Raw genomic sequence first — 22827 nt, forward strand, 5'->3', positions numbered from 1 at the left:
AAAACATGTATTTTTTGTTACTGTTCTGCTCTGGGAGACCCTTAATTGTCCTTTCCATTAAGCATAATTGCTTGTAAATGTGTGGCGAACAGACTAACCTCAGGAAATCCTGAATATTTTAATTCTTCACGCACTGGAAATAGTGTTATTCAGCAGCCCATTTTTTACCAGTGATTCTCTGATGTTTATTATATAAAGACATGAATAATCCCACACTACAAATCCATAAATTCTTAAATTGCTTTAAGATTCTGTGCTTTACATACAATATAGGCTTCAGTGGGCCATTATACAGCTCTGTCATCTGTTATGCCTCTTGCAGTTTGTGACTTGAGTGTTGAATGCACTTTTCACGAGAGTCATGTAACTGTTGTAATGCTTGTTCATTGTCACCATTCCTACAGGGACTCCTATATACAGGTGCATTGATGTGATCTCCCAGATTCCATTTCATGGGGTAGTTTTAGAAAAACTTTTTTTAATATCTATCTAATAACTTTTAGATAGGTTTATAGGTAATGGTTTTTACAGATCGGAAATCTGGGACATGAAAATACAACTTCAGTAGTGACAGAAAAAGGTTATCATAGTATCATAGAATGGTTTGGATTGGAAGAGACCTTAAAAGATCATCTAGTTCCAGCTGCTTACCATGGGCAGGGATACTTAACCTAAACCACTGCAATAACAGTTTTTGTGGTCACAGATCTATCTTTTTGTTTTTGTCTTTTTCTGCAAGGTTACCTGAATAAAGACCAAAATAAGAATGGAAGTTCTTATTTGATTTTGTTGATTAATTAGACAAAGCCTTTTATGTTATATGTGGCCCAAACAACAGAAAAAACAATGCAAAATCTGCAGTGTTTAGACTGTTACAGAGCATTAAATATTTTTAATAGCAGGGAAGGCCGCTACAGATAAAATCTAGTAACAGATAATTTCTGTATAGTGACAGACATTTCCTTGTGCTAAAGCAAAGTATTTTTTGTAGTTTTGTATAAGATGACCACTAACTGTGTTTTCTCCAAGCCTTGCATTCAGGACTGATACAAAGTTTATAAGCAGCAACTAAGCCAACTTTCTTTCAAAGTTTAAAGAGGAGCCTTGTATTTGTATAAAGTTTAAACAAAAATGTGCTTTTTATGGTTCAATCTCCTGCCCTGACATACTGAGCAAAGTACTTCAGAGTTTAAAACCAGTCTCCTGAAGCCATGTCTAGCTTTTAGCATTGACAGCTCCTTGTGCAACCCCAGTCTCTTCACTGGTGTGGTGGTGCAAGAGGTAGAGAAGGCTTTGGCTCCATGTAAGCGCTGCTCAGCAGGAATGAAAACATCCCTGAATTATTAACACTGTTTTCAGCAGAAATCCAAACCATAGCCCCATCCCAGCTGCTATGAAGAAAATTAACTCTACCTGAGCCAACACCAGCACTTAAGGGAACAAAGCAGATTTCTACTCCTATTTACTGTTTTTACGCCTCCACTGGGAAAAGGCAGAGGGGATTTAGATTAGTTTTGTGCTAGAAAAGAAGGTTACTATTTTGCCTTTGGATTATTGTACAAGTCTTTGTGGCACTTAGTGTAAGATGTCTAAGGGAAACATCTTCCCAAAATGGATATAAAACTAGCAGAAGCAGGCATCTAATTCTTTTTGAGACTGTTGAAATCACAGAAGACTGCTCTACAGATTTACAGCTGGTAAGTAGTCTCATATATTTGGAAAAGAAACTGATCTATTGCAATAAAAAAGTCTTCTCAGTCTGACCAAGAATTCAGATGGCACACATAAAGTGTCTCTTTCCATAAGTCTGGTTTGTATTGCTGCAGTTTTAAAGCTTTAGAAATTTCAGATACTTTTGAGATAGCATCTGGAGGTCAACATTCATCTTGACAGTTACGTGCTTTTCTGGCTTCCTTTATGGTTAGTGTTAGCGAGTATCATTTAAGAATCAACAGAGCTCATAATGGAAAATTGTGAGTTCAGACCCATGAAAAAACTGTCTTTGTTATCCATCTCAGATATCTTTTCGTCACCAACTGCTGTTGAGATTGTGTAGAAAGTATAATTTCATGTATGTATTTGTGCCAGGGGGATCTCGCACAGAGTAATGATGCCAACAAGTGGCTACTCAGCAAAGTATCGAATGAGTAATATCTGCTATTGCAAGGGAAATGTAGGAATGAGAAGGTTCCTGACTGGAAAGTTGATGTTTGAAATATTCTAGTTTCACTAATAGAGGAAAGCAGGCTTAAATAGACTCTATCACTTGGATGGGAGGCAACATTTGTACAGAGAAGCTGTGAAGTCAGTAGCAATGAATTCTTTTCTGTACCAATTACTGTCACACGTATAGCAGCAAGATATGAATATTTGAGAAATTACACTTCCATTTCCTTTCATCAGCTTCATTATTGTTACTCTCACTGATGATTTCTTTTTATCCATTTAATTTTTTATCTTGGTAATGTGTTTTGCTGTCTGGTGAGGTAAAGGAAATATTTGGAACAAAGTTCACATGTTATCACTAGGGGTTCAGGAACTATAAGGAAACTGCCTAAATAGCAGCCTAGTATACTGCCTTTTGTATCTGGACTAGCTTGGTGTTGGATAGGGTCTGAAATGATTTTTCTCTTTCAATCTCTGGAAATGTTCTTTAACTCTAAGGAATTTTAATGAACATCTTATAAAAGCAATTGGCCAAAGCATATGGAGAATTGTATCTAATGAGCTGGACATGGTGCTAAAAATTCATTATTTTTTAAGCAAAACTCAGAATGTTTGGAGTAGATTATTGCAGTGATTATCAAAGAATAAATCTGCCTATGAAAATGTGAAATACATTGGTTAGGCATTTTATTAGATTCTTTGTGATTTTGGACATATGCCTCTCTCTCCTGCAAAATGAATCTTTTGCTTACAGAATGTTATGGTAGTTTTGAAAAATATAATAAATTAAATGTAATATCTGTAGAGTAAAAGCATTCTTCAGTCTTAACATTTTATCTTATCTTCCACACATTTACAGGAATTATTTTCTGGTTTCATTTTTTCCTCTTTAAGTCCATAACTTTCAGAGTTGCACAGATTTGTGCTGTATATTCTAATCCTGACAATTTATCAATAGTTTCTCATATATTATTTCACTCACAATCCTGCTTCTGCTTTCGGTGGAAGTCAGGCGTACATGCTGAAAAAGAGGGTTTGGCAAAAAGAATGTTTTAGTGTGTATATAAGAACAAGATGTTGTGAGCTGACAGCAGTGTACTGGAAAAGAGAATAGCAAAGGGAGCCTGATAGGTAAGGAGTAGTCCACAAATGCAGTCTAATATCACAGAAAAAAATAAAATTCAAAAGGAATGCTAACAGATGAAATCATTGTACCAGAATAGAATGACATGGTAAAGTGCAAAAAAGGTAACTTCATGTTTATGCTTTTAGTGCATGGCTCTCATTAACTGTGAGATTTTGTTTAAAAGAAAATAAAAAACAAACAAAAAACCAACCCTGACATTAAAACCTCGGGAGATGCAGGGGAAGTAGTGAGTAATTTTATCATAATGATGAAAGCTTTTAAAAATAAACATGTAAAGAAAAATGTTCAGTGGCCATGTCAGTATGCTTCTTATTAAGGCCTCCCTATTGGACTTACAGAGCAAATAGAAGTGGTTAAGTATTAGAAATGAGAAGCCTCCTCCTGTCTCCAAACATCCTCCATTGCTGCTTCTTCATACAGTAACACAGAACAGACTTATGCTCAAAATTTTGCATAAGATCACCTAAAACTATTACTTTCCTGAAGCAAAATATACTTTCTGTATTATATAGAAATGGATTTTTCATGCTTACTCTGTAGGGCTGAACAGAACAAAAATGAATAAGATGCCCTCTGTGAAGAAGCTAAACTAAATGCTAATTATTTTGTTATTACAGTCAGATGTTTCTGGAAGTCTTCCTTTGTGCTCAGAAAATAGCTAGGTTCTGCACAGTGCAGTGTACTGAAGTACATTAGCGTGGGTAACTATAGCAGCCTGTCATATTTACCAGTCTTTGTTGTCTTTGATGCCCAAGTTAGTTTGGATACCTTTGCATATGCAAATATGTCCCCGATTTTCTTTCCGAGGTTGTTATGCTCATGGGCAAAACAAAACAAAATGAAACAACCCAAAATCCAAACAATGGCAACTTCAAATCAATCAATCTATATCTTTGGAATTAGGAAATTGAAAGGGTGAATATAATAAATGTATTTCTGGCTTATCCATTCCAAACCCCTTCAAACACAAGATGATTGCCAACTTAGTTGGGTGCTTAGGAAACTTCTCATCAAGTACATCTCAGGGTAGTCTTAATCGGAGTATGATTTCTAAAATGTAAAAAATACCTAGTGCTGTTTTAATATCTTTTAAAATATTTTCACAGCTAATTCCGTGTAACTTAAGAAGCCTGTAAATTTTTTAGTGTTGTAGGTTTGATTTTTAAACATTTTGAAACAAAGCAAGCATTAATTAGATATCTGACTTTGTTCATGGAAATAAGCCTGTTAAAATTAGTATTAGAGATGTATTTATTTCCAGAAAATAACTTAAGGGAAGAGTTGAGTCGTAAGCTCTGACTGTAGACACTAGCCACTGAAATGGGGTCATCCTTCAGGGTGAATATTACTGAAGACGACAATGTAAAGTTCACGGTAACAGTATTAGGGAGAATTAGTAATGAAAATAAAGGAGGTGGTTTCCATGAATCAGTAGTTCCTCTACTTAATAGCATCTTATGAGCTTCTAAGAACACTAAATTATATTGGAAGACAGTTGGGTTTTTTTGTGAGAAATAACCATTCTACTGAAAACAGGAAAGCTATTCATGTAGATATTGCAGTTTTAGGTAATTACTACAATGACGAATTTCACACATCAAACTACCTCTGTCGAAATTCTTGCCCTAGGTCCTTAAATTGTTTCCATGGCTACTTCTGTCTTAGATGTGATTTAATAGCACTAAACCCTTCCACTGTTACCTCTTAAAAACCAAGATAAGAAGAGTTACAGAAAACTGCTTTTCCTTGACCCACTTCTGGTAATCATTGCGTTCTACAGTGAAAGCTTCATTCTTCTCCTCTTACTCCTCCATTCCAAGCTGATTTTCCTTGACCACAACAAACAAACAAACAAACCAAGACATGTGAGTGAGTCTCTATATAGCATGTTTCTTCATTATTATCAAAATTATTTTTCTCTAGCCCATTTAGCTGTCAGAAGTTTCAGGCTGTCTTAGGGAGGAAATTAATTGTGTTCTAAGCACCACTGCAATGAAATAAAATGATGCTGGGGAGAGAAGAATTCCAAGGCCCAGCTGTGCACATCCATGTTTTGGATCTCAGATACCAGTCTGCTGGTATATTTACTTTCCTGTATGCAATTTTGCAATCTAAATCACACCATCATAGAGAGGAAAGTTGAACTTCATCCTGTCTAGTGTAGAGGCAAACCAAACACATAATGCTGTGGCAGCTTAATTATTGTGTACTTTATCAGTTGACACGTAAGTGAATACTTCCATTGTTGATTTTGGCTGTGAGTTGATGTTTTCTATATGTTTATATTAATGTAAAACTTCCTTACATCTTTTTATTAGGTGAATAATAGTCCTTGACTTCAAACTCCTGTCTCTAGCTGCAATTGCTGTCACGCAGCAACTTTTTCCCCTTCTTAAATCCCAGAGGTGCTATCACCATCACTGATGGGCTGTCTTCACCAGCTGCAGGTCCATCTTGGAGCCATCTGGCATTGGTTTCGTCAAAGACAGGAGAAGCTTCGGGTGTCGTATAGCATCAGAAGCCATCCCTGTAGTCCCCGTGCTACCAAAACCTTGCCACATAAACCCAATACAAGTATTTATGGAAATGTAGTTGCATATGGCAGATAAAGCTTGAAAACACAGTAGCTGAGCTTGGGAAAGGGATAGAGAGGAAGAATTTCCTATCCCTACATGAACCACAGGATGGAGGAAAGGAGTTATGGTATATTGTGTTACAGTGCATACTATGTCATTTACTCTTATATGAATCTAAAACTTGCTTATTACTTTCGGAATGGTTCCAACACACTCTTCTAGAATATTTGTTTCTATGTATGTAGTGAAAAATTGGTAAAAATTTAATTAGTAGACTGAAGTCAGTAGAGTTTAAATAGTTATAATTTCTGTGAATTCATAGAATCGTAGAATAGTTAGGTTTGAAAAGGACTTTAAGATCATCAAGTTCCAACCCCCCTGCCATGGGCAGGGACACCTCGCTCTAAACCATATCACCCAAGGCCTTGTCCAGCCTGGCCTTGAACACTGCCAGGGATGGAGCATTCACAACCTCCTTGGGCAACCTATTCCAGTGCCTCACCACCCTAACAGGAAAGAATTTCCTCCTAATATCCAATCTAAACTTCCCCTGTTTAAGTTTGAACCCGTTACCCCTTGTCCTATCATTACAGTCCCTAATGAAGAGTCCATCCCCAGCATACCTATAGGCCCCCTTCAGATACTGGAAGGCTGCTATGAGGTCTCCAGACAGCCTTCTCTTCTCCAGGCTGAACAGCCCCAACTTTCTCAGCCTATCTTCGTATGGGAGGTGCTCCAGTCCCCTGATCATTCTCGTGGCCCTCCTCTGAACTTGTTCCAACAGATCCGTGTCCTTTTTATGTTGAGGACACCAGAACTGTACACAATACCCCAAGTGAGGTCTCACGAGAGCAGAATAAAGGGGCAGGATCACCTCCTTCGACCTGCTAGTCACACTCTTTTTGATGCAGCCCAGGATACGGTTGACTTTCTGGGCTGCAAGTGCACACTGAAGCTGGCTCATGTTCATTTTCTCATCGACCAGCACCCCCAAGTCTTTCCTCCGCAGGGCTGCTCTGAATCTCTTCTCTGCCCAGCCTGTAGGTGTGCCTGGGATTGCTCCAACCCAGGTGTAGGACCTTGCACTTGGCATGGTTAAACTTCATGAGGTTGGCATCAGCCCACCTCACAAGCATGTCAAGGTCCCTCTGGATGGCATTCCTTCCCTCCAGCGTATCAAACGAACTACACAGCTTCGTGTCATCGGCAAACCTGCTGAGGGCACACTCAATCCTGCTGTCCATGTCAGCAACGAACATGTTAAACAAGACCGGTCCCAACACCGATCCCTAAAGGACAACAGTCGTTACTGGTCTCCAGCTGGACATTGAGCCATTGACCACAGCTCTTCTGTGTGGCCATCCAGCCAGTTCTTTATCCACCAAGTGGTCCATCCATCAAATTAATGTCTCTCCAATTTAGAGACAAGAATGTCGTGTGGGACAGTGTCAAACGCTTTACACAAGTCCAGGTAGATGACATCAACTGCTCTACCCCTGTCCATCAGTTCTGTAGCCCCATCATAAAAGACCACCAGATTGGTCAGGCTGGCTGTCAACAAGCACCTTATTGTTTTTCATGTGCCTTAGCATGCTTTCCAGGAGAATCTGCTCCAAGATTTTGTCAGGCACAGAGGTGAGACTGAGTGCACTGTAATTCACCGGGTCATCCATTTTCCCCTTCTTGAAACTGGGGGTTATATTTCCCTTTTTCCAATCGTCGGGAACTTCACCTGACTGCCATGATTTTTCAAATATGATGGACAGCAGCTTAGCAACTTCATTTGCCTTCAGGACCCGCGGATGGATTTCATCACAACCCATAGACTTGTGCACATTCAGATTTTTAAGATGGTCTCGAACCAGTTCCTCTCCTACAGTGGGCCCAAGGTCTTCATTCTCACAGTCCCTGCATCTGCCTTCCAAGACTTGGGTGGTGTGGCCTTTGCTAGAGAAGACCAAGGCAAAGAAGTCATTCAGAACCTCAGCCTTCTCCAAATCCTGTGTAGCTAGTTCACCCGAGAGCTTCCTGAGGGGGCCTACGTTCTCCCTAATCTGTTTTTTATTTGCTATGTACCTGTAGAATCCCTTCCTGTTATCCTTAATATCCCTAGCCAAGTTTAATTCTAACTGGGCCTTAGCTTTCCTAACCTGGTCCCTAGCTTCCCGGACAACATCCCTGTACTCTTCCCAGGCTGCCTGTCCTTGCTTCCACTTTCTATAAGACTCTTTTTTCCTTTGAAGTTTCCTCAGGAGCTCCTTATCCATCCAAGGAGGGCTCCTGGCCCTCCTGCTGCACTTCCTTCTAGTTGGGATGCAACACCCCTGAGCTTGTAGCAAGTGATCCTTCAAGACCAACTAAGAGTCTTGAGCCCCCCTGCCCTCTAGGGCTATATCCCATGGGACCTTACTAGGCAGGTTCCTGAAGAGGCCAAAGTCTGCTCTTTTGAAATCTAGGGCAGTGAGCTTGCTACACGCTCTTCTCACTGTCCTGAGGATCTCAAATTCATCCATCTCGTGGTCGCTGCATCCAAGGCTGCCCCGGAGTGCCACATTTCCAATGAGCCCTTCCCTGTTGGTGCGCACGAGGTCAAGCATGGCACCTCTCCTTGTCGGCTCCTCTATTACTTGCAGAAGGAAGTTGTCTTCCACACAATCCAGGAACCTCCTGGATTGCTTGTGCCGGGCTGTACCATCATTCCAACAGATGTCAGGGTGGTTGAAGTCACCCATGAGAACGAGGGCCTGTGAGCGTGAGGCTTTTCCTATCTGCCTATAGAGTGCTTCATTCACAGATTCCTCTTGATCAGGCGGTCTATAACATATCCCCACAGTAATGTCTCCCATTGCTGTTTTCCCTTTGACCCTGACCCACAAGCTCTCTGTTAACTGCTCACCAGTCCCCAGACAGAGTTCCATACTCTCCAGCCTATCCCTAACATAAAGGGCAGCTCCCGCTCCCTGCCTGCCAGGCCTGTCTTTTCTAAAGAGTCTGTAACCTTCCATTCCAACACTCCAGTCCTAGGAGCCATCCCACCATGTTTCTGTGATGCCTATAATATCATACCCCTGTAGACAAGCACATATCTCTAATTCCTCTTGCTTGCTCCCCATGCTACGGGCATTTGTATAGAGGCATCTGAGCCGAGTTCCAAATGAAGCCGGCTCATTGGCTGGAACAGCTGGAATATCTCTGCATTGCTCCGAGCATTTATTATAGGTGCTGGCAACTGACTGGGTGTGTTGGGATGGAATGATGCCCCCCTTCCCCAACACATCTAGTTTAAAGCATCCTTGACCAGTCTGGCAAGTCTCCTACCAAAATGCACCAGCTCCACCAGCCCCCGCTAGACCTGGCCTACAAACTTGGGTCCCATGTTCAAGACACCCAAACCCCTGACTGTGACACCACCCTTTTAACCATTTATTAACCTGGCTATTTAAATTAATTGGGGAAAGAGCCTGTAAAACAGCTGGTCCCACTTTGTAAATAGCCCATTGGTTATTAATTAGAATCTGAAAAATAGTTTCTTGAAAAAAATCCCTTGATGTTGGCTCAGTCCAAGGAAAATCTTCTTGTACGACATATGAATTGGAGATTTACTGGTCCAAAAGAGCACATAAATATTGAGTGTGCTTTGCCTTGACGGCCTTTGTACTAAGAGACTGATTCCCTTTTGTAGGTGTAGATGATAGCCAATATACCTTGACTCACATTTAATTGAAATTACTTCTCCCTGTTCTCGGTATACTTTATAGAGCTCCTTCACATCAACTGAAAAAAAAAAAACACCTAAATTACTAGCTAAATTCTTTTCCTGATATTCCTGTTAATATAAGTGGACAGTATTGCTTGAGAATTGCATTAAAGTGAGACTAGTGGTGCCAATAGAGTTGAAGCAAATCAGTCCTGAAATCGATAAAGATCAGGTTCCCTGCACAGTTGTGGTGATTGGCTTCACTATCGCACTTCTTAGCTGGTGGCAGTGTACTCTGAAAGTGCTCTGCGATGAACAGATGAAACTCTTCTCTCTGCCGTCAGTGCAGCTCATTATTTATTGAACATTGCTCTCAAAGAATTCTGTTTGGGGCAGATGAATCTGAGGCATATTTGCAGACTGTTGTTAATCTGAGAAAGAAAACATGTTTTTCCAAGACTGAAGAAAATGATTTAGAAATGATGAAAGAAAGGCCAGAAGTAATAATCCAAAGAAAGGCAAAAGTTTATTACAGAAAGTTAGATTTAATTTGTACAATGTCTGTGCAGAACTTGCATGAGCAGAAATTGTATAACAGAAGTTTCAGGTCTCTCCTTTTGAGAGAAATTTGTCCAAGCTTTTCTGTCTCATTTTACCTGCTTCATGGAGCACAAAAGCAGCTCTTGTCCGCTTTTCTGAAGTATTTGTGCAGGAATTTTTCATTGCTGAAGATTTCTTGCTTGTGTCTTAAACCTGAAAAATGTTTGGGTATTTAAAAATTTTCATATTCAAAACCTGAGTCCACTACCTCACCTTCAAATCTCTGCATCTTGTATCTTTAGATAATTATGTTTGTAGCATTTAAAAATAATAAAAATTTATTACTGTCTAAGTCTAGAATTCTTAGAAGGGGTGACAAACCCTGTATTCTGTGCACTAATAATCTTGCTTAGCCATCTTGACTACCTTAATTTGGACTTCAGATACCATTTATCTGAATATGTTGGGATAAATCAAAGTAGAAGAATGCATAAAAATACAATAGAGTATGTGGTATTCTAGTCTTCAAAAATTGTTTTATTGGTATATTAATAAAGTATTTTCCCTTTTATACTTAATTTCTCATGGGAATAAAAAAAGGAAAATCTGAAGTCAAAAGCCAAACAAAAGGGTATTTCCTATTCTCAACAAACTTCAAAAATAATTTATGATTGGAAGATCATTCTTCCTATGACTGTCCATTTCTACTAATTGTTTTCCAGTTTCCATATTGTTTCTCTTTGTTACATTGGACATCTTGTCTTCCCTGCCCTGACAAACTTGAGACTTCTGGCACCATTTTGTATTCATAAGCTTGTTAATAACATATACAAGCAGGAGTGTATCTTGGAGCAGGTAACAGAAGGCTTTTATGATTAATTTTGAAAAGTGTTGTCTGGAAAAGCAGGCAATTGATTACATCACCAGCTGCTGAAGAGAAAATAAGCTTAACTGTACTTAAATGGCTGTAAAACTGCCCGGTGGAAAAGGACCTGGGAGCACTGGTCAACAGCTGGCTGAATGTGAGTCAGCAGTGTGCATGGGCGGCCAAGAAGGCCAACAGCATCCTAGCCTGTACCAGCACTACTGTGGCCAGCAGGACCAGGGCAGTGATTGTCCTCCCCCCTGTGCTCAGTACTGGAGAGACCGCGATCTTGAATCCTCTGTTTAGTTTGGGGCCTCTCACTATAAGAGAGACATTGAGGTGCTGCAGTGGGTCCAGAGAAGGGCAGTGGAGTTGGTGAAGGGTCTGGAGCACAAGTGTGAGGGAACTGAGGGGGCTTAGTCTGAAGAAGTGAAGGCTCGGGGGTGGGACTTTGTCACTCTTTACAACTACATAAAAGGAGGTTGTATTGAGGTGGGTGTTGGTTTCTTCTCCCAAGTAACAAGTGACAGGGCAAGAGGTAATGGCCTCAAGTTCAACCAGGAGAGGTTTAGACTGGATACTAGGAAAAATCTCTTCACTGAAAGGGTTGTCAAGCACTGGGACAGGCTGCCCGGGGAAGTAGCAAAATCATAATTGCTGGAGGCTTTTAAGACATGTAGATGTGGCACTTAGGGACATAGTTTCCTGTTGGGCTTGGCTGTGTTAGGTTAATGGTTGGATTTGATGAACCTAAAGGTCTTTTCCAACCTAAACAATTTTATGATTCTAAATCGAAGCTTAATCTATTTAAATAATGTTCCCAGCTATGATGCAACAGTAGCTGAGAATGACTTTTCCTTTGCTTTTGCTTTAGAAGTTAAGAAAGCAGAGAAAGAGGAAGAATCTTGTTAGAAAACTAGTTGTTGCAGACTGAGGAGTTCTCAGAAGCACTAAGTATGTAGAAAGGTGGCAGTGAGGTATGTGGGAGTAAGAAAAACTTTTAACATAGAAACAAGTGAACTGGTATCCAGTATTTACACTGCTGATACCATGCTCTAACACTTGGTTCTATTTATCAATAGAGAGTGTAACTATAGGATATAACTCTGAGTATTATAAATTTCTTATCTAATAGAATCATAGAATCACAGACTGTTTTGGGTTGGAAGGGACCTTAAAATTCATTTACTTCCAACCCCCTACCACGGGCAGGAACACCTTCCATTAGACCAGGTTGCTCAAAGTCCCATCCAGCCTGGCCTTGAACACTGCCAGGGATGAGGCAATAATCCAAATAGGATGGATTTCAAAGGCTAGCATCTTATCTGCTAAAAGACGCAATAGTCATAGACTTCTGGTCCTGTATATAGAGTTGTAATGTATCTTACTTCAAACTAATGTACTTGTTCTGTGCAGTTTGTGTTAAAATGAGTGCTGCAATCTCCAGAAGATGACGACAGTTTCTCAGTTTACCTTTTCAGTTTTCAAATCCTCACAGTCTGACACCAGTTGATACAGTCGCTGTCTATTCTGAATCATGCAAAAGACAGAATGCAAACATAGCTTACAGCAGCAGCATATAAAGCAGAGTTTTCCATATCAAGGTCAGAGAATCCCTTTTGTTTGCAAGCATGGTGGGAAGGAATGAGATAAAATTTAAATATTGCTAACATGGCATTGAAAAGTTCTTCAGCTAGAATATGCAGGAAAACATTCCAATCAGTAGCATATCTTTTTAAGTTTTTTAGATTTATTTCTCTTTTGGAGAAAATACAAGTATGTTTGTTCTGTAAAATTTGGCCAGGTACAAAGCTGGAAATTTGGTTTCATTTCCTTGTCTTTATTTTTTTTCCAGCAATTGCTGCTGGAAAGTAAGGATTAATGTAAGTTCATATCTTAATATACATAATAATTTTAAGGGTTTTGTTCAGCTGAAAGACATGGGTAGAATATGGGTCCTGTGGAGCTATTTTATTTCATTTCATTGTAAGTATTTCGAAATCCTGAGCAAAAGATGCATATGAACTGCCTGTTCTTGTTACTTCTTTACATATTCATCCTGGAGATGCATGGACTTTTCTATGCTTTAGGAAATGCTGTGTTACGTGCAGTTCGTGATGGGGCTTTTCATTTTCACAGGTGCCATATTTGGTGGGGTTTTCTTGTTCTCTTTTCTCCAGGCTGATGCCATGGCATCATCTGGGCTCTTCTTCAAAGACGGAAAAAAGCGCATTGATTACATCTTGGTGTACAAGAAGTCAAGTCCACAGGTAGAAAAAAGAAGCACATTTGAAAAGAATTTGAGAGCAGAAGGGTTGATGTTAGAACGAGAGGTAAGTCTTGTAGCTTATGTGGCATAAAACCCCTTTTATAGTATTGTCATACTTAACTGAATTTATAAAAGATTCTTGAAAATCTTAAAAGCCTTTCCAGTCAGGCTGTTCCTACCATTTGTTTGATATTACTAAATTACTACTAACGTTTAACATGTTTTGGAGATGCATGCTTGTACAAACACACACATAGTCTCCATACGGGTGTAGTGTAGTAGAGTGAAAACTTCCAGCTCCTTATGGTAGCAGACCAGAAGAAGCTTCAGTAATTCATGTTATTGCTTTAATATATAACCTCTATGTCTTCAAGCAGAATGCATGAAGGACTAAATGTCTCTGGTTTTCAAGGGGTTAAGATTGTCAGTGTCAAGTTAATCAGTTCCTAATAATGACAAATAATAATAACATAAAAATGAAGGAAAACAGAGCCAGGAAAACAGCCTTGAGTTTTTGCTTTTACCAGTTACTTACAAAACAGGTACATATTTAGTCTGTCTTGAAGTAAGCTCCTATAGTGCCTGTGTCTTTTATCCCGATTTATACATTTCAACTCAATGGAATCACCTTATATGTTCTGTGTTAAAGGTTTTAACCAGTTTGTAGTCTTTGCAAGCTGTAGCTGACAATGCATGTTAAATAGTCATAAAAATCTAACCTGAGAGTGGGTTAAAATTTTGTTTTGAGGCTTTTAAAGATTCTTACAGTCTAGTTGTAAAAATACCTGGTTTTGTTCAAATTTCAATAAAAATCCCAATCTCAACTGATGTCAGTTGACACTTCAGAAAACAAGAAGTTTGAGATCATAATTCTAGATATCAGGTGGTTTAAATTGTCTTCCAGTAGTATTTATTTATCCACATTATTTAAGAAAAATAAAATCCTAGAAGTAGTATTATTGAACTGCCGTATGACTTTCTGGAACTGTGTAGTTAGAATTGTGAACAATAAAGATTTTACTAATCCTTTAACTAAATTCTGCTTTACCTTTACTTACCAAACCTTGCATCCCTTAAGTTTTTGGGAGGATATAATCAGACTTGGCTGTACAGAAGTATTTACTTATAAAGCTCAAGCAAATATGTCTTGGGAGAAGGGTGTGGAACTGAAGTGTTCATAAGGAAAGATAATCTGAAATGCTGAAACTTGTTTTATGTATAAATAAGTCATCAATTGAAAACATTTGTACGGAGTATTCCTTGAGATTTTACAAAAAAAAATAGTAATTCATACAGAGATCACATTTATAATTTCATCGCAGATACTGTAATTATTTAACCGTCCCCTGGAGCTGCCATTTGGCAGAGCAGGATCTTCAGCCTTCTCCCAGCTGTTTGTACATCTCCAGCAGCTGAGCACTCTTCTCCTTACATGGGAGACACATGAAATAGTCTTCAAGCTGCTCATCTAAGATGATTTGGAGGGGATTTAAAGTAAATTCATTTACTGCATGTCCAAAAATGCTTCATTCAGCTTTTCTCAACTTCTGCTGTGTTTGGGACCAAAGATTCGCCTAGAGGATTACTAGCTTACTCCTATTACGGGTTTGGAAAGGAAACAAAGAAGTTAATAATTGTCCTTTGTCTAGCTGAGAGCACTTACAGTGTTTTCAGACTTGCATAGTCACTTGAAGGCCTAAATGCAGAATTTGACCCTGAGGAATGGTTTTAGAAAGGTGAATGCCATAGAGGTTTGAATTGTTAACATGTATTTGTTTGCTACCACTCTTTACAGCCAGCTGTTACAAACAGTGATATCATGTTTGTTAAAATTCACTGTCCATGGGAGACATTGTGCAAATATGCGGAAAGAATGAACATCAGGATGCCTTTCAGGTACTGTGGAAACTCTTTTTAGAAACTTGTAATTTAGTGCTTAGTACTAAAAGTTCATTACTTTTCGTAAGGCTAAAATGCAGTCTTTTGTTACGTCGCGGCCAGGCATGCTTATATGTAATTTAGTGTGGTGGCAAGGGAGAGGAGAAACAAATCATAAGCACTGTTCTTTTCACGTTTACCTGTGGTACTTGTTTTCAGACTTACCTGCCAAATCATATTGACCATATGTCTTTAGAAAATACTGTTAGTGGTTCACTTATTTTAAGGCTTTGGAGAGGTCTGAGCTCAGGTATTCTCAATGATTTTAGGGTATTTCTGAAGTCTTACCTAGAAGCAAGTGAAATGACAGAAATAGCTGGTGTCTCATGTGTCTCCAATATAACATATATTTGCATACTTTGAATAAAATTAGATATCTTTATTTCTCAGTTCTGTAGCTTTCCTGTGGCAGAATAATGAAACGAATTGACTTCCTTGTCTGTATTCTAAACAAATTCTATCATATGTTTTTACAATAAATATTTGTTATTGATTTGTAGACGGGCTGAAAGAGCTGTGCTCATTCAGCATGGAGAAGGCTCTAGAGAGAGCTTATAGCAGCCTTCCAATACCTAAAGGGGGCCTACAAAAAATCTGGAGAGAGACTTTTTACAAGAATGTGTAGTGGCAGGATAAGGGGTAATGGCTTTAAACTGACAGAGGGGAAATTTATATTTGAAATTAGGGAGAAATTCTTCCCTGTGAGGGTGGTGAGGCTCTGGCACAGGCTGCCCAGAGAAGCTGTGGCTGCCCCATCCCTGGCAATGTTCAAGGCCAGGTTAGACAGGACTTGGAGGAACCTGATCTAGTGGAAGGCATCCCTGCCCATAGCAGGAGGTTGGAACTAGCTGGTCTTTAAGGTCCTTTCCAACCTAAACCTTTCAGTTCCAGTGTTTCTATTTAGGACACAGTTAATACTTTTTGCAACAATACAGGAGTTTTTAAAGGAGAAAACATGCCTTTTCAAATTTATTAATAATGTTCTTCCAGAGACAGAAGAGCATGTAGTGTGCTGTAAATCTCCTCAGGAGTTAAAAGTGGTAACTAGATGCTGAAGCTCTGTGACTCAACAGAAAATACCCTTAGAGCACTTCTTTCTTACTTGAATTGCCAAGTGCTTTATCCTTCATGTCCCTGCTTTTATCAGCTATCACAGTATGACTCTCTTGTATTGCTCCTAAACTGGAGTCATCATGAAGCATCTTTCGCTCAAAACTTGCTTCAAATACCCAGTTCCATACTGAGTTTCCACTAATCCCACTAAGCCTTCAAAGTCCTTCCCATAAAAAAGGTGTTTTCTTAAGTCATCTTCTTTGTGCATTTGAGCTTCTCTAGTTTGAAAAATACTTGTCAACATTTTAAATATAGAAGTATTTGCCTCTGTGTACACATACATAAACAGTCGAAATTCCAATTAAAAAATACTTCCTTCATCCTTCTGATACATGAAGTCACAAAATTAAGTTAGGATTTAGCAATGATTTGGTTTGAATTCTTCATCTTTCTAGTAACTTCATAGTTCAGTAGTGCTCTTCAGGAAAAGAAGGGCTAAGATTTGAAGTGCTGCTTCATTTGGAAGGCATTTGAAGTTATGTTTGTTTATTGTTATTAACTGAGATATAAATAAATTATCTGGGCATTTTTTCCCCAAGTGTCTGATCCCTGTTTCTTTGTTTCTGGGCCGTTGCTTAATCTTCCTTTTATCCAGCGTTGTTCATTACACTAAAAGTAGATGAAATCATAAATTCTTCTGTTTCATCTTGTTGGCAGTTTTGCTGTAGAATGAAACACAGTAATTTGGTAAGAAAAAAGCCCACTCTCCACGTCTACCACCATCATAGAACTGTGAGAAATAGTAAACTGATCATTTATTTTGTCCTTTCAAAGTTTTTAATAGGAATTTTAATGAAAATGCAATCTAAAACTAGTGAGAATATTTCAAACAGTGTATTAATTTAATTTCCATACTTCTAAAAAAATAAAATTAAATACATTTTTATTGTGACCACATAGTAGATGTAGCAGAATAGCTAAGGTTTGTTTGGCTCTGCCAGCAGCCTGTCTGAAGTGTCCAGTACAGAAGCCGAGCAAATATAGGGCATTGTATCATGGTGCCTTCTCTCGTTCCAGAAGGCTGTGGTTTACAGACTTTCTGAGGCAGAATTCATGTCTTCATGTCTATATTAGCCACTGGTGGCTTTTCATGGATGCAGAAATAGTAATTTAAACTTCTGTAACAACATCCTGTGACCACACACTTTGTAATTCAATGACATGTTCTGTCAAAGCACTTTTGTTTAAGTCTTGAGCCTGCTTATTTTAATCAAACCTTTCTTAACTGAGTGGCATATATTGTTTTCCTGAAGCAACTACTTTCTTCATTCAATGCATAGATGAAGCTCAAATCATACAGTTCTCTCACAATTACAATGAACTAGAGTGGTTCCCTCACTGTGAGGAGCAGGGAGTTCAACTCAGTGATCCTTATAGGTCCTTTCCAACTGGAGATATTCTGTGATTCTAAGAATAGATTATTTCTCTTAGCCTTCATCTGATCTATCAGTGGTTTCTGGCTGCCAAAGAGCAAACCCTCCCTGCATTACTTCAACACAGTATACCCTTGCTCTCTTGCAGAGCGCTGCAAAATTTTGGCTTTTAGGTATGGTCACTAAAAATATATTTTGGTACCATATATGACTAATGCCATAAGAATTAACCATGTACTTTTTACGTTCATTTTGCTTAATCCAGGAATCTAAACAAAACCAAGACAATTATTACACAGGGTAAGAAGTATTTCTTTTCATTGCTGAAAAGTAAAAAATGCTTTTACTGACATGAGGGACCACCCAATATCCCAGAACTGTTTTAGTATGGCATCATACTGAATATGTGTTGGCAGATACAAAGTATACATCATGTATATAACACAGATGGAATCTTGGTGTTTCAGTTGCAAAAGGAAATCTTGCTCACATTCTGAAAGACTTGTCTGTGCTAATCACTGTTGTGTTGTATATGGTTTCAAACAGGTCTTATGTTAGCAACAAGGTTAGGTCATGACTGAATTGTACTTTTTTTAAAACAATTTGTAGCTTTTTTAAGTATACGGTCTGTCAGTAGAAATAAAACATCTGTTTCTGGAGCTCAAGAACTCAAATCTGTGTCTATAGGTATCTTGTGGCATATTATTGCTGTGTGTAAAGAATAAATAAGTCGTATCTGTAGCTTAGCTGGACTCCCATCTGTGCAAGACAGCGAAGGCCAATTAAAGAGAACGAGGTTTTGTTAAAAAATGTAGTGTCTGAGAATCCTTTCATGATTCTTCACTGCTTTGTTTTACCATTCTGCCTAGTAGTACCAAGTGCCAGGCTGCCATCACTGTGCACATTGGTAGATACATAGTTTTCCAATGGCTGCTTATTTTTTCAAGCCACGTTTCCATCTTACTCTTTTCAATGTATTCAGTTCATTGTTACTTTAATGTAAGTAATGTGAAGTGATTCAAATTCAATGATTCAAATACTGCCCAGATGGGCAGTTGCAGATCTTGTTAATTATGAGTAGTTCTAGGCTAAGAAGTGATGGAGAAGTATTCAGAGTGAAACTACCATTTTTATGTGTTAGAATAGAGGGGGGGGGGTAAAATATCAATTGAAATAATGTTAAACTCTTATAATCATGTAGCCAAATTTTTGATTCCTCTTATAAAGGCAAACCTTGCAGAATTGGAAAGCATTGAGGCAAATTTTAAGTAGAAGATGAAATGAGTGAGGAGCACAGTCCCTGATGCTGAGCTTCACTGTCCCCAGATGAGAATAATGGGAAATATATGGATAACCCAAGGAATCTGCAAAATCAATGCCTTTGTGTGGTTTAAATGTGCCATGAAATGGTAGGTGTAGGCCAAAAAGAAAAGCTGAAAGCCTCAAAATAGATATGCAAAATATTAACGTTGCAGAAAATACTTATTTGTACAGTTTCAAAGTAACTGTTCTCATAAGGCTTTAGAGGGGATTTCTGGTTGTCTTCCTCTAAGTGTCTATGAGCACTGAAGGGTGGAAAGAACTGTTAACATGAAAGTTGTTTGTTGCAGTTAGTACCCTTACATTTTTAGGGCTGTGTATTGTTCTTCAGCTGGATGCAAAATGTCAAGGCAAGGCGATGGTAGAGCACTTCAACGAATGAAGAGAGCATATCATGACGTTAAGTGCTTACAGTATTTAATGCATAAAGTGCATAAAGCATTTAGTAGTATGGGAGCCCTGGTGATTCTCCTAAAATGAGTTTTCTGAAGTAAAGGCTAAGAAAGACCACATGAAATGAATACATAGCATGACACCACTGAACCTTGTCTGATGAAGGAATTGTTGATTAGCTATTACTGCTATTAACTACAAGCTATTATTGTTATTAGCTACAAATATAAATTTTAATTTTGACTCAAATTTCAAACTTGAAAGTATGTGAAATTACAGCATTTTAATAACTTTTCTATTCCAGCTGCATTTGTAAGTGTTTTCTGGTTTTCTGCCTATGAAAATGCATGTTTTAAAATGTCCATTGTGCTTTTATAATATGTATGTGCTTTGCAACTGCCTCCTACTTGATTATTCTCAGCTGATTTTTGCTGTTCTTTCAGGAAAAAATGTTATTACACTGACTGGAGGAGCAAAACGATGGGCAGGTTGGTGGGTGATGTGTAGCTTCTAATTTTACCAGATAGTCACCCTGCTAAAGAAAATCCATTCGCAGTTGCAAATTTATTGAGGAAACTTGGAAAATTCAATTATTTTCTTGAAAACTCAAAATATGTTAGCTCACAGTGTTACAATATTCATGTGTAACAAGTTGCAGTACTTCAAATCTTTGCCAGGTCTCATTTTAGAAATGCAAAAATATTTATGCCAGAAAAAAATTGGCCTTATCCTGGCAGGAAAGATTTAATGCCAGAGCTCTCTCTGCAGTTCTGTCTGCTTTACCGAGGCATATTTCTTTGGCATCAAAGATCCATTTGAGGGTATGTCTCAGATTCTGGTATTCAGCTATTTTCTTATACATGCAAACGCACACCTCATGTGCGTCCTGGTGATATGGACTAAATCAACACCACACAAGAGCCTGTGTTGAATTTAGGTTTGATAGCTGTCAGAATAACTGCAGGGAAAGCTGTTTAACTCTGAGACACAGACATGCAGACCTCACCCATGACTACTGCTGTTGCTGCTTTTGTCAGACAGGAACAAGGGGCCACAGCAGCATGCAAAAGAGTCTAAGGGAGCTGGGGAATAAAGACAGGGCGCACTGGGAGCTGTAATCACTCCCTGTTGCTCTAGCCAGGCATAATGATGTCTTGTAAATCCTAATTGCCTATGGAAAAGATAGGAAAATTTTTACATGAGGGAAATCTGAAATTTTTTTGTCATGGGTTTTCTCAAATGGATCTTGAGCTGCGGTTACAGTTGATTTTGTTCTCCTGTTGTTACTTTAGATGATGAAGATCTCTCATTATTTCTTAGGAAAAATTTAAATAGTCTCATGATATCAGTTTGCAGCCTGATCAGCAAGATGATCATGTTTTTATATAACAGAAACAGATGAAGCACCGTTGAACGGTACAGTGACAGAACTTTAAATGCATAAGCAGATAAAATATATTGAAATAAAACAATCTATAACTTAAATTTACAACTGCGTTTTTTACTCTTCCCAGTCATCTACATGCTTGCTCCATTTTAGTGTGCATTATAAAAAATGTAAGTGATGTGCTTTGTAATGCAAGGGCAAAATCAACAAGCTTTGCTGCAAAATTGTCTCATTTTGTCTGTAATCCATCTGGTGAGTCCTAGATATTAAATAAATTTATTTTCCTTATTATGGAAGGACAGATGCCTGAAGCATGCAACTGAAGTTGCATGGTACCTGTGAACTAAGTAATAAACAGTTTTCATGCCAGATTGACTTTTTTCATTTGAGACAAATACTTTTACTTGTGATTTACTTTGTGAGAATTTGGTGAATATTTTTCTGAATACTTTTTCTGTCAATTTCTGTAATACAGTGCACAAAGCAATAGTGTGGAAAAAAAATAAAGAAGCTACTTCTAAAAATGAAAGCTAATGCTAAAATTGGTGACGTACATATCTTGAACTAGATGATCTTTAAGATCCATTCCATCCCAAACCATTCTATAATACTGTTGTTTCTTTTCATCTTACAACTTTTCCAGCTTAAGTCTTCTCTGTAACTCATTAAATCTCTTACTAATATTTCTGTGGAATTTGCAAGAGCCAATCTTTGTATATCAAAGGTAAAATGTTAAGGCTACAGATTTTCTATAATGTAATGTGAGGTAGTACTAGCATATAAGACCCTTCTGCAACATGTACACTTCCCTCAATTTATTGATGTGGTTATATGATCTTAAATGTTCTTTAAAACTTCCACAGAAGATTTAGGAGCATGAATTAAGGAAGAGGTTAATGGAATGCTTACAGATATACCACCTTCCTTATATGTGATATCTATGTAATATCTCTTGATTTCTTCATTTATGTACCTTAAAAAAAAACCCTTAACATTGTACTTCACCCTGTGAAGCCTGAATTCTATTCAAAGGTCCACACTATAGAAATAATTTTATCATACTTATTAATAGCAATATTTGGAAAGCCTTCACAAATCTTTTCAAAGGAAGGTGAGTTGCTAGAAGTGGGGTATGCAAGTATCAAAAGTTTCCTGAACGCTCATATTTAAGACTGAATATTCTTAATGAATTGATCTTGTATTCACAATATCAGACACACCAATTTCACTGTTGGTAAAGAATGACATTGAGAAAAACAACATGAAAAGAGTTGCCTTAGTATGCAGATTCACTCCACCCACTGAAATGTTGAAATAAATTAATACTTCTAAGGTTAGAGAACCAAAACTGATTTTTGTTGAGCAGCTGAGCTGCAATAATTTTGCTTTGTACAAGGACTTTTTGAAACCTTTTGGATTTTAATCTGCACACTGAAGGGAAATTGTTAATATCATTCCATTGAAAAAATACCTCCTTTTTTTTTTTCTTTTTTTGGTGGTGATTGTGTCCGTATGTTGAATCCATCAACTGTAACATGTTCCCTAATACAAAAGAAGGAAACATGCCACGGCTGTGTCATTTGGTGGCATATGGTTGATGGGTCTGGAGAGGCACAAACACTGACCAAACTACTGGGTGGGGATTGCTGTCAAAAATACCTAACATGACCAGTGTCAGTTGCTTAATTCCAGTATCTTATTCCATGAGTCTGATCAGATAATTCCAAACTCATCTATACTGTGTTTCTTTGCATTGCAGTCTGCAGAGTAAATGTAGTCGGCAAGGATTTTTGGACTAACTAGTTCTGCAAAAAAGAACAGCTAACCATGTAAAAGAACTGCATAGTCGAGGATGGAAGTTAAGCAAAACTGAAATTACAGGCATCTTCATAAAATGTTATATTTTATATCAAATAATAATATGTATACGTGTTTCAGAACAGCATCCCCTAGTCCAATGTGCATAAAGTTGCAGTAGTGCCTGCTGGAGTGGTTTCAGTAGGAGCATATCTGAAGTAGTAGTTCATATCTTTACAGCAGTGT

General features: G+C 38.2%; 1 protein-coding gene across 5 annotated transcripts in view; it reads left to right on the forward strand.

Moving 5' to 3' along the window:
* The window catches only part of ANO3 (anoctamin 3), a 207369-nt gene that overhangs the window by 133375 nt on the left and 51167 nt on the right, over window positions 1-22827 (forward strand). For 4 of the 5 annotated variants that reach the window (XM_061356554.1, XM_061356557.1, XM_061356558.1 and 1 more), the window contains exons 5-7: window positions 13172-13324; window positions 15056-15156; window positions 19841-19885. In XM_061356554.1, coding sequence (XP_061212538.1) covers window positions 13172-13324; window positions 15056-15156; window positions 19841-19885 — 299 coding nt within the window. The remainder of the gene's footprint in view (window positions 1-13171; window positions 13325-15055; window positions 15157-19840; window positions 19886-22827) is intronic. The other variant, XM_061356556.1, reaches the window with a different exon arrangement.

The sequence above is a fragment of the Neopsephotus bourkii genome, unplaced genomic scaffold (genome assembly GCF_033783945.1).
Source record: "Neopsephotus bourkii isolate Nb327-2 ecotype Australia unplaced genomic scaffold, CSIRO-AGI_Nbou_v1 NB_860, whole genome shotgun sequence".
Lineage (NCBI taxonomy): Eukaryota > Metazoa > Chordata > Aves > Psittaciformes > Psittacidae > Neopsephotus > Neopsephotus bourkii.